This window comes from Schistocerca cancellata, chromosome 6 (genome assembly GCF_023864275.1).
Source record: "Schistocerca cancellata isolate TAMUIC-IGC-003103 chromosome 6, iqSchCanc2.1, whole genome shotgun sequence".
Classification (NCBI taxonomy): Eukaryota; Metazoa; Arthropoda; class Insecta; order Orthoptera; family Acrididae; genus Schistocerca; species Schistocerca cancellata.
Genome location: NC_064631.1, coordinates 595,296,961 through 595,310,287, shown reverse-complemented (window position 1 = coordinate 595,310,287; position 13,327 = coordinate 595,296,961). Strand labels below are relative to the sequence as shown.

Here is a 13,327-nt window from a genome sequence, read left to right as displayed (position 1 = left end):
CAGAAGTTCAGGAATGTTGTTTCTTTTTGTGTTTATCAGTAGTTTTTTCCCTTCAAACCATCTATGTAGTTGTGCTGTAGTTTTATTTACAGCTGCTTGTAGCTGACTTGGGATGTTTACTGTAATAAGGATGCTTGTGTCATCTGCGAATAAAATATTTGTTTGTGACCTAATGTTTAGGTCTAAATCATTTATATAGAGGAGAAAGAGGATTGGCCTAGGAATGGATCCCTTAATTTCTGCATCTAAGAAATGTATCCGAGTATTTTTCTTTAGTTCATGTTTTATTTGTATTTCCTGTTTGTCAACTATGATTTGAATCATTTTATTAGTAGTCCAGTATGTCAAAGTCTTTACTTAAGTGTAAAAAATGCCACTGGCAGTTTGTTTATTGTCCTTTTTTTCCAGGGCATTGTGTTTAAAATCATAGATGACACCTCTTGTTGATTTATTTTCCCTAAATCCATGCTGAGTATCAGTGAGAAATTTGTTTTTCTCTAAAAATTTCATTAGCCTATTATACATTACTTTTTCTATGATTTTATTAAAGCCTGATAATAAGATAAGTGGTCAATAGTTTTATATAACTGATTTGTCTCCTTTCTTCGAATAGGGACCGCTTAGCAAATTTTAAACAGCCTGGAAATGTGCCTGTCAGAAAAAATTAATTGACTGTATCTGGAAGAGGCAAGTAATTGACTATATCTGCAAGAGCCCCCCCCCCTCCCCTCCCCCCAATGAGCCATGGAGCTTGCCGTTGGTGGGGAGGCTTGATGGCCTCAGCGATACAGATAGCCGTACCGTGGGTGCAACCACAATGGAGGAATGGTGGGTTATCTGTTGAGAGGCCAGACAAACGTCTGCATGATTGACTGATCTGGCTTTGTAACACTAACCAAAACGGCCTTGCTGTTCTGGTACTGCGAACGGCTGAAAGCAAGGGGAAGCTATGGTCATAATTTTTCCCGAGGGCATGCACCTTTACTGTATGGTTAAATGATGATGGTATCTTCTTGGGTAAAATATTCTGGAGGTAAAATAGTCCCCCATTCGGATTTCCCGGTGGGGACTACTCAAGAAGACGTTGTTATCAGGCGTTCTACAGATCGGAGCGAGGAATGTCAGATCCGTTAATCAGGCAGGTAGGTTAGAAGATTTAAAAAGGGAAATGGATAGGTTAAAGTTAGATATAGTGGGAATTAGTGAAGTTCGGTAGCAGGAGGAACAAGACTTCTGGTCAGGTGAATACAGGGTTATAAATACAAAATCAAATAGGGGTAATGCAGGACTAGGTTTAATAATGAATAAAAATATAGGAGTGTGGGTAAGCTACTACAAACACATAGTGAATGCATTATTGTGGCCAAGACAGATACAAAGCCCACGCCTACCACAGTAGTACAAGTTTATATGCCAACTAGCTCCACAGATGACGAAGAGAATGATGAAATGTATGATGAGATAAAAGAAATTATTCAGATAGTGAAGGGAGACGAAAATTTAATAGTCATGGTTAACTGGAACTCGATAGTAGGAAAAGGAAGAGAAGGAAACGTAGTAGGTGAATATGGAATGGGAGTAAGGAATGAAAGAGGAAGCCGCCTGGTAGAATTTTGCACAGAGCATAACTTAATCATAGCTAACACTTGGTTCAAGAATCATGAAAGAAGGTTGTGTACATGGTAGAAGCCTGGAGATACTGGAAGGTCTCAGATAGATTATATAATGGTAAGACAGAGGTTTATGAACCAGGTTTTAAATTGTAAGACATTTCCATGGGCAGATGTGGACTCTGACCACAATCTATTGGTTGTGAACTGTAGATTAAAACTGAAGAAACTGCAATAGCGTGGTAATTTGAGGAGATGGGCCCTGGATAAACTGAAAGAACCAGAGGTTGTAGAGAGCTTCAGGGAGAGCATTAGGGAACGATTGATAAGAATGGGGGAAAGAAATACAGTAGAAGAAGAATGGGTAGCTTTGAGGGGTGTAATAGTGAAGGTGGCAGAGGATCAAGTAGGTAAAAAGATGAGGGCTGATAGAAATCCTTGGGTAACAGAAGAGATATTGAATTTAATTGATGAAAGGAGAAAATACAAAAATGCAGTAAATGAAACAGGCAAAAAGGAATACAACCGTCTCAAAAATGAGATCGACAGGAAGTGCACAATGGCTAAGCAGGGATGGCTAGAGGACAAATTTAAGGATGTAGAGGCCCATATCACTAGGGCTAAGATAGATACTGCCTAAGGGAAATTTAAAGAGACCTTTGGATAAAAGGGAACCGCTTGTATGAATATCAAGATCTCAGATGGAAACCCAGTTCTAAGCAAAGAAGGGAAAGCAGAAAACTGGAAGGAGTATATAGAGGGTCTATACAAAGGTGATGTTCTTGAGGACAATAGAGAGGATATAAAATGTAGACTGGCAATGGCAAGGAAAGTGTTTCTGAAGAAGGGAAATTTGTTTGCATCGAGTATAGATTTAAGTGTCAGAAAGTTATTTCTGAAAGTATTTGTATTGAGTATAGCCTTTTACGGAAGTGAAACGTGTACGATAAATAGTTTATACAAGAAGAGAACAGAAGCTTTTGAAATTGTGGTGTTACAGAAGAATGCTGAAGATTAGATGGGTGGATCACATAACTAATGAGGAGGTATTGAATAGAATTGGAGAGAAGAGAACTTTTGGCACAACTTGACTAGAAGAAGGGATTGGTTGGTAGGGCATATTCTGAGGCATCAAGGGATCGCCAGTTTAGTATTGGAGGGCAGCATGGAGGGTAAAAATCGTAGAGGGAGACCTAGAGATGAATACACTAAACAGATTCAGAAGGATGTAGGTTGCAGTAGGTACTGGGAGATGAAGAAGCTTGCACAGGATAGAGTCTCATGGAGAGCTGCATCAAACCAGTCTCTGGACTGAAGGCCACAACAACAACAACAACAACATCTGCAAGAGGCAGTGAAATGTTTGTAATACATAGCTCTATGGTGCAGTCAGAAATACTGTCAATTCCTGATGACATTTTCTTAAGGATTTATGCAACATGGATGATTTGATTTGGAGTTATTCCACAAACATAAACTGAAGAGGAACATGACTGTACTTTGTTTTTCTGTTTCTTTCTAGTATCTGTTTCTTTCTAGTATCTGTGTTGTCACTGTTTATTACATTATTTGCAATATCTGCATAGTAACATGTACAAAGATTCGCAATGTGTTGGGGATCAGTTACATTTTAGCTCTCATGGTTCAGAGTGATATTAAATGCTACAATGAAATTAAAATGTAATGATGTTAATGACATCCCCTTTACTTGGATGAAGTTACAGTTCGAGATCATAAAATAGGGTGTTACATTCACAAATTATGTCCACGGAGTAAAACTAAATTTACAATTCAAAAAAATTAAATATGGAGTCACGTAAGATTTGACACTTGACCCCCTCCTGTTAAGTACGTACGTAAATGATTTTTGCAGATGATACATATACTGATTAAGGCCTCAAATACATCCACACCAGTCACAGCCAGGAGAATAGCGGAAGAGGCCAACAGCAGATTCACACCAAGTAGTATATCTCTGAATCTTACAAAAATAATGTAATGCAATTCAGGAAAAAATCTCAATTACTGGCACTGAAAGTAAAAATAATAGGGCACACACTACATGAAACTGTGTGTGCAAAGTTGCTATACATTCAAATCGATAACAGATTGAAGTGGTGCCAGCACTTAGACAAATCAACAAAAAAAGTGCCATTCTCCCTGCTTCAAAAGAAATTTTGTGGTATTTGAATTAGCTGCCAGTTCCTATTAGATAAGTAAGAAGCTGCCAACTTGTAAATCTTTCTAGTTTTGGATGATGACTTTGCGTTGGTGATCACATGTCAAAAATGTAGAAGTTAATTAAAGCACAGTATTCCACTTCATCCATTGGAACACATAACAAAGCTACTGTAATATAAATAAAAAAAAAGCTCTCCCACAGATTGAGTAGAAATTTGACATATGGTAATACATGGTTTGTATGCAGAAAAGGAAAAAAAATGATCAACAGTATCTCTGTTTCAGGTTGAGAAATTTTTGAGTTTCCTTAACATGCTTTTTATAAGTGAAAACAAGAAGAAGAAAAAGCAGAAGCTTTTAATGACATTTACTAACTTTGAGGAGGTCTGTGGTTCAGCTGGGAATATTATTGGCCTCCTCATACAGCAAGACTTTATACTCTACATCTTTAGCACTCAGATGCTGGGTCCTGATCTGTGATCAAAGACTCTATTTTTGCTTTTGTATGTTTTTGTTTTCTATGCATAATATATGTTTGAAATATTGCTGTAGTTAACCAGGATTGCCATATTAAATTTGTTCACATTACCATTGCATTATTTTGTAGGTGACTAGCACAATGATTATTTGTTGCTTGTATAATACTCAGTCATGCTGCAATGTCTTGAAGGACTGTTAACAGTCTTTGTTGTAGTCTTGTAACTTCTCTCCTCCCCCCCTTCTCTCTCAATAAAATATTGTAAATTAGACTGCCAGAATCTACTGGGAATATGATATTAAAGGGAATATTATTTTCAGATCTACAAGGCAAGTTAGCTGACTATAATTTGGTTTTTGACAAAATAAGCACAGATACTGAGAAAAGAGAGATAGATAATGAGAGACTTGAAATGGAGCATAGAAATGCAAAGGAATCAAATTTTCTAGAGCAACTTTTTGCTCAGAGAAGGCAAAAGGAATCACAAATTCAGCAAATTGAAATCGAAATTGAGCAGGTAGTAATGATTGTAGATCTCAGGTTTCTAGATTTCTTTTGTTGCACTATTTATTGAACCATTTATGTTTTTGGATTACTCACAGAAGGTTTCTTGCCTGCACTTTTTTCAGGAGCGTCATATGGCTGATAATCTACTTGCCCAGATGAGTCCTCCATTGCGTGAGCATTATGCTGTGCTACAGAAAACGAACAATGAGCTGCAGAGGCAGATGGAAGAGCTACAGCAACAGCTTGATACACTTACTGTTCAAAAAACGAATTTTGAAGACCAGATATCAGTTTCAGAGGTGCTACTCCTTTGTATGTGCACCTGCTCATTAAAAATATTTCTCTTTAAATGCATATACACACATTCCACTTGCAGAATTTCAGAGTTCTTGTAGATTTATCTTCCTTCAGTTAATCTTTATAACTTTTGGGCTCATGCATATGTAGTAATTTTGTCCTAAGTAACGGATAAAGCTCTAGTTACTAAAATGACAGGAGCTCATTGAATTCATTTAGGTATTTATGTTTTAACACATTTTATTAATTTCATATCATGTAGCAGCAAAGATTATATTCCATTTCCCATTTTTTAATATTTTGTGTCACACACTTTTATCATTACAGAAATAAATAAGTAAACAAAGAATTTAATAGTTTGTATATCTAAAATAGAATGAGCATGTTTGTTAAGTATGAAACACTATGCTCATCATTATATCATTAGGTAAAGCAAGAGGCAGTTCGTCTGCACCACAAATTGTTGGAAGCACAAGAAAAGCGAGATCAGTTATTACAGGAAGAGAGGATGAGGTCCACTCCAGCTAATGAAAGAGAACAGTTGCTGCAGAGGGTAAAGGATGATAATTCAGAAATAGCAACCATGGAAAGGCAGATGTCACAGATGAAGGAACTAATTTCCAAAAAGCAAGAGGAACTGACCCAACTGGAGCAGGTATGACAGTAGTGTCTGTGGCGTGAGACTGATACAAACATAGACAAGACATTTTTTTATTCTTTAAATAATGCAATAACGGTTTGTCAGAGACAGAGTATAAACCATGGCCTGACAAAAAAAACAAATCAGATCCATTAATCCTTAGTTTCCTGTTGCATGAAACAGATTCAGAGTACAAGTTATATATTTTAATATCTCAATTTGATCACATATTTATATAATTAACTTATGCATATTAATTACATATAACAATTTACACTTAAATATCACAATACTCGCATTATAAAACATTATGTTACATAATTTAGAAATTATTAGAAAATTTGCAATATCACCTATGAACTCCTCAACATTATACATGGCTTTTCTCTGTATTACCATTTTAAATTTATTGTCTGTTAGCCCATTTATATTTTGTGGTAGGCCTACTTTGTTTTGAAACACATAGCCAATTCATGTAAAATTTTAATGGTTTTTCAAAGGGATATTCATCAAATTTCTGTTTCTGGTTTTGTATGTGTGGACCCTGGCCTAAGTTTCATATATGGGACATACACTTTGGTATATACTAGAACCTGAGAATGCTAAGTATTTTGCATTCATTGATTCATTTTTTACTAGAATTTGTATGTCATACACCAAAAATGAGTATTATAACTTTCTTCTGCATAGGAAAATAGTCTTGATCTAACAGATTTCTCCAGGGTATTAGCCCATTTGTGTGACAGAAAGTGTAAGACCATCAGAAAGGTACCTTGACTGACACAACATTTTACTTAGTTTCCTTGTGTGTTGTACTGCAATTGATACCTTATTACATTTCTTTTTGTCTGATTATTTCATTATAACTTGAACACTGAGTAAATTTTCAGTTGCTAAGATCACTAAACTCATTTATTCTTATACATTACTGGTGTCAGCAGTTTGCTGTTGCCATCTTCAAAACTATGTTTTCATCATTACAAAATCTTCTTCTTCAGTACAGTAAGTGGTGCTATAACATGTATGTACAGGAGCATCAGGAGCATGATCGGTAGTTGGGAGAGTAATGGGCATCCATGCAGTTTTGTAGTTTCTCAGTGAGTGACACCCCCTCTTGAGAGTGTCCCCATTAAGGGGATAGAAAAAGGGAATGTGCATCAGCAGAGTTTGTACATTGAGTTTTGAAGGTTCTCACAAAACAATCATTCCACCAGGCTGTTTGAAGCTGGGGAGGGGGGTTACAGGGCTATATGGACTAACGTGATTGTGTTAACTTTACAAAATTCCTGGAACTCTGTGGATGTAAATTGGGGACCACTATCTGTTACTATAGTTCCAGGAGACCCTCTAAGGAAAATATCCTGGTTTTAAAGTCTGGATAGCGGCAGTGGAAGTGATGGAAGGCATTCTTTGAGACAAATGGATATCCAGAGCCTGTGTATAACACAGTGAGCCAAGAGGTCCCCAGAAAGGGGCCAGTGAAATCCAGATGAATACTGGATGGCCATTGGAAACACTTATGGGCAGGGCTTCTTGCTTGGAGTGGCAAGTTGAATAAGCAGAAACTATGTTTGTGATGGCTGTCCCCATTCCCTGCCAGTATGTGTGATGTGTATCCAGCTGTTTTGTGAGCGCCACCTCCCAATGTCCCATGTGGAGGAATTCTAGGGCCTTCCGTTGGAGCAAGCTGGAGATATGACACATGTTTGCCTATTTTCCCCTTGGAGCAGTACAACCCCTTGTAATGTTGAGAGATCATAGTGACGATCCCAGAAGGCCTGAAGTTCTGGGTTCTGTAGTTGCTTTCTGTTGGCTGGATACCCATACTGCATGCATCTGAAGACCTTGCCAAGGACTGGGTCCTGTGCTGTGTGGTGCTTCATGCTGTTGGTATCTAGAGGGAGGTGGTTGATGGCTTCCTCCTCTGTGACATCCAGGTGGAAGCACTCCTTGGGGTCTTCGTCAAAGGTAGGATCTGATCCTACAGGAAACAGGTGGGAAGATCTGTATTAGCATGGTGCATTGTCAAACGAAACTGGATATCGTATGAGTAACTTGATGAAAAGAGGGCCCAGCAGTGTAAGCATCAAGCAGTCTTGGTGGGAAGAGCTGTTGATGAGTGCAGGAGTGAAAGGAGTGAGGATTATGAACTGGCTGTAGTTTTTCTGTGTGTGATTCAAAGTTATGGAAACAAAGATGTTCAACCTCGTTCACCATGTGTGAGATCACCTTGCCCATCCCATAATCAGATGCGTCAGAGCTGCAGGGACCAGTGGCTTTGCTGGATCATATGCTATTAGACAGCTAGGTTTGAGAAGAGCCTGTTTCCAACTGGAGAAGGCTCGATCACATTGGTCTGTCCATTTCCATGTTATTCTTTTCGTAAGAACTGAAATAACTGTTCCGCTATGGCTGCAGCCTAGGGGTAGAAGAAGCAGTAGCAATTGATTTGACCCACGACCAACTTCAGCTTTTGGACTGCCTCCACGAAAGTTGGGTTGGGGCATATAAAACATGAAGCCCTGATTGTATGTTCCAAGTACTCCACTTGCCTTACAAAGAATTCATGATTGTCCAAGTTGCAATGTAAATTCACTTTCTGAAATATCATCCAGGTAGTTGGCTGTGCCAGGAACTTGTCTGATTAACTGTTCAAAATATCTTTAAAATACAGCCCGTACACTGGACATGCCAAAAGGCAATCAATTACATCGGAAAAGTTCAAACAGCATATTGATCACTACTAAGTTCTTAGAGTCATTGTCAAGGAGGAGCTACAAATAGGCATCCTTTAAGTTAGTCTTGGCAAACACACTACCTCTAGCAAGACAAGTCATAATATCTTCAACTGTTTAGGATTGGATATGAGTCGATGACCACTTATGCATTGTGGTGGCTTTAAAGTCCCCACAGAATGTGGATCATCCAATTGGGTTTCTTGATTAAGACAATAGATGCACTCATCTACTGTTGGGCACTGGGGACAGAATCCCGTCCTCTTGCAGGTGTTGAAGTTCACTGTGGAACCTGTCCTGCAGAGCGAATGGAACATTACAGGCTGTACAAAACTTGTGAATGGCGTGTGGTAACATGGTAATGTGTGACTCAGAGTCGTTTATCCCTGTCTTATTTGGGAAATCATGGGGAGCCTTTGATGATAAGTTGTACCTGTGGTGATCTATCCACTGAATGCACTGTTGGTGCTGTGGCATGTATCTCTAAACTCAGGGCATGAAAGAGATCCGTATCCAGAAAATTACAGGTGCCCAGGGTAGTGACAACCAGAATGTGATCCATAACTGCTTTGTCTTTAGAACACAGATATTCATGGAAAAAACCTGTCACAGACATTACATCATTGCAGAAACTCCTCAGAATGATGCAAGAGTGGCGTCTCCACCTATTTGTACGAGGGCTAGCCACAAAGTACATTACGTTTTGGAATTAAAAATAAATAAAGTATTGGAAATTTTTTTATTATATACAGATCAAAGCCACACTTAAATACTACTTTTCTACATAGTTGCCATTTAAATTAAGGCACTTATCGTAGTGATGGACGAGCTTGGAAATTCCTTTGTCGTAAAATTCGGCTGCCTGCACCTTCAACCACATGGTTACCTCTTTTGGGACAGAAAAGGTGTAATTTTTGTGGATTTCCTGGAAAGAGGCACTACAATAAACTCTCAAAGGTATTGCCAAAATCTGCACAGCCTCAGAAGAGCAATACAAAACAAGCACAGGGGAACGTTAGGCTCAAAGATCTTGCTGATTCGCGACAACGCCCGGGCCCACACGGCAAATGCCACTCATGAAGTTCTCGAATCTTTTAAGTGGGAGTTGTTTCCTCATCCGCCATACAGTCCCGACCTGGCACCGAGCAACTTCCACTTATTCCCAGCAATGAAGAAGTGGTTGGCTATGCAGCATTTTGATGACGACGCACAGCTTCAAGAAGAGGTAACCACGTGGTTGAAGGCGCAGGTGGCCGAATTTTACGACGAAGGAATTTCCAAGCTCGTCCATCGCTATGATAAGTGCCTTAATTTAAATGGCAACTAAGTAGAAAAGTAGTATTTAAGTGTGGCTTTCATCTGTATATAATTTAAAAAAATTTCCAATACTTTATTTATTTTTAATTCCAAAACGTAATGTACTTTGTGGATAGCTCTCGTATGTGTTCCAGTCAATTATTGTGGGGCTGAACTGGTGTCAGCTAGTAAGAACACTGCCACTCCATCAATTTGAACCCCCAATGTCATGTGCTTGGCCGAAGGGGCAAGGACGGATTGGAGGTTTGCTACATATGGATCCTCAAACTCTGCCTGGTTCTGGGCCAGTACAAGCTGAGTATAATCCACATTCATGTGTGAGGAGGAACAGCAGACCTCTGCTTTATGTCCTGTTTTGCTACATCTCACACATCAAAAATTACTTTTCTGGTGTGGTTGTTGTATGAAACATTGCACGCATGATGTATGGGGCTTCTGTTGGCAGCCTGTTGAGGGCACCCCATCCTGCTTGTGGCATGGCCATTGGGGTCCACAGGCGGACTTGGAAGCAAAGATGAAGGCAGGATCCTGCAGTGACACTGAAGAGCAGAGGAACTTTCATATGCACAAATAACTGAGAGACACACATCAAGTGATGGATCATTGAGTTTAAGGAGATCGTGTTTCAATGTTTCATCAAAAGCGTGCACTAAAACCATGTCCCTAACTACTGAGGAAGCATATGACTGATGACACTGTCCATTAGTACACATGAATTTGCAGCCTCTTAACAGTCCCTCTAACTGAGCGATCTTCTTGTGATACGACTCATATGCTGCCTTCTGACAGATAAAAAACTTTTGCCTCATGGCTGAAATGTGGATCTACGAGGCCATGTTGGACATGCCCCCCTTACACCTTTGTGTTACAATGGAGGCAGTGGCAGGGGCATGCAGGCTAACAACTGGAAATCTTTAAAATATCCAGGATCTCGCACTAATATATAATGAATGTGGTAAATGTAGGAATGGTCAGTGGAAATGCAGGCTGACAATACAATAGCTGCCAACTGCTTCAACAAATCTTTGATTGTAACAACTGGAGGCTGGGAGCAGTCTAAGAATGAACCATGATACTATTCAACAATATTATGAAAAGGAAAGTTGTTACTCGCCATATAGTGGAGATGCTGAGTCGCAGATAGGCACAACAAAAAGATTGTCACAAAATAAGCTTTCGGCCAACAAGGCCTTTGTCGAAAACAGACCACACACACACACACACACACACACACACACACACACACACACACACACACAACCTCATCTGCCAGAGGCTGCAGTCATGTGTGTGAGTTTTGTTTGTTTGTGTGTGTGTGTGTGTTTTATGGTCTATTTGCGACAAAGGCATTGTTGGCTGAAAGACTATATTGTGACAGTTTTTTTGCTGTGCCTATCTGTGACTCAGCATCTCTGCTGTATGGTGAGTAGCAACAACCCTTTTCATAATACTGTTACATTCTATCCAGGATTTTCCATGATAGTATTCAGAAGATATGATCTGGTATACTGACAGGTTGAAACAGATGGAGGTATTGGGGTCGGGATGTACAGGGTACAGTCTAGACTAGAGAGTACAGTCTCTGTGAAAGATTTCTGTTGTGTTCTGGACACAGAATTTTGCTATCAGTGTGTGCAGTGTACCAGTGTACATAGAGGAGAATTAATGAGTGCAGTCCACGGATTGCAGAAAAAATACATATCTAAATTTTTACAGAATGTTATAGGCATTTCCCATATCATGTGCTAGGAGAGCAGACTTATCATTGATAAACTGCCACTGTGACATTACAAGTCAAACCTGCATCCAGCTCATGTGAATTTGATTTTTATTTTGTTGGTGACTAGATGCAAAGCTATGCTGCTTCCTTAGAGACGTAATCAGTCCCCACATATGCGGAATATTGTCTGATTTGCAGTTAATTACATCAACAGCAAATCTCTCTCGTAATTATTTTCCTTCACTTAAAGCTGTAACTGAATTGCCATCTGGATAGCGAAAATACAGAAGTAGTCACTAACTTAGTTTGTATTCCAGCATCTAGCAAATTACAAATCATTTCTCTCTTTACCATTTCAAACTGTCTATCTGAATCATATGTCTCTTGTTGTTATTATCATTTAACAATGAACAATCTTTTTCAATGATAATCCACAACAGATTAATTCATTGTAACTCTCGAACCACAGAAAATTAATTATAATAATCACAAAACACCAAACTGAAAGTAGTGTACTGTCCATGTTGCAGTAGGGAAGCAGAGAATGACATCAACACTCCTAGTGGCCTCACAGTGAGCTTCAAATGTGGGAAAAATATAGTGCAAAAATCTGTATTATTGCTTTTCAAAATCACCATTCAAAGCAGAATAACATACACATTCTGTAACAAGATGTAATAAGGTTTAATATGAATTTTGTCAAAATCTGGCAATATGGAGATCTCCATTAAATGTGAGAAAGTATAAAAAATGGATGTGACAATAAAAAAGTAGAATAAGAGCAAAATACTTAAAATGAACTTAAATTGGGCAGTTAAGACACAGATTCCTAAGCAGGAACATATACTTAGGCCACAGAACACAGTGCAATGAAACCAAATTCTGTTTTATTTTAAACAAACAAATATGGAATCATTTATTCCAGCCTTTGTGACAGATGTGAGCAAATTTTAAGAAGAATACGAGCAATATTTTTGCAATGAAATTAAAAAAATTCAGTATAAACAAGGAGCTGTAATCAGGAACACAGATTGATGAAACCAGCCTCTGTTTACCATGAAATGAAAAGAAATATGGAAGACTTTAAATCACCCAATAAGAAATGAGAAGTTGAAGGATTGGTAAACATGCTGCATTCCAAGTGGCCAGGAAGCAAACCAATGTTGCTTCACCAAAAGTCCCTATACAAGTTTCACCCTCCTGATGATAACAGTATTAAAAAGCAAAAAATCATTATATCTTTTACAATTACATTGCTGCCACTCAATTTAAAAAAAAAAAAAAAAAAAAAAAAAAAACTCGCCAGTGCTATTTTTTTTTTTTTTTTTTTTTTTTTTTTTTTTTTTTTTTTTTTTTTTTTTTTCCCACTCACTTACAGATATAACTCTTGTCTACAGTTTTGTGTTCTGTCCATCGAGTCGTCCTCATTCTCAACACATGGCAATAATCTCATTTATTGTGGAGTGAATCTCCCTCCTTTCTCTCTCTCTCTCTCTCTCTCTCTCTCTCTCTCTCTCTCTCTCTCGCTCTCTCTTTCAGTGTATATTATACACACTGGTTGTAGTTTGAAAAACTAAATAATACCATAATTAACTTCTGCTCTCTCTTTTCATATATAATTTTAAAAAAATTATATAAATTACAGTATATTTGAGTGCTGAAAAGAAATTATCTGCATTTTGAGCAGACACAAACATGCAGCTTGCAAACTAAATTCACCTGAAAATATGCAGTAAAAGGTGTTACTATCAGTAACCTCCCCAAATGCAGATAGTTTCTTCAGCATGCATGAAGTTAATTAAATTTCTATTAACTATTATCTTTTTTAACACAATCCATGTT

At 38.2% G+C, this 13,327-nt stretch overlaps 1 protein-coding gene across 2 annotated transcripts in view; it reads left to right on the top strand.

Annotated features, from left to right (window-relative positions):
* The window catches only part of LOC126088586 (intraflagellar transport protein 74 homolog), a 214,055-nt gene that overhangs the window by 75,522 nt on the left and 125,206 nt on the right, over nt 1-13,327 (top strand). For both annotated transcript variants that reach the window (XM_049906789.1, XM_049906788.1), the window contains exons 4-6: nt 4,590-4,786; nt 4,899-5,075; nt 5,501-5,728. In XM_049906789.1, coding sequence (XP_049762746.1) covers nt 4,590-4,786; nt 4,899-5,075; nt 5,501-5,728 — 602 coding nt within the window. The remainder of the gene's footprint in view (nt 1-4,589; nt 4,787-4,898; nt 5,076-5,500; nt 5,729-13,327) is intronic.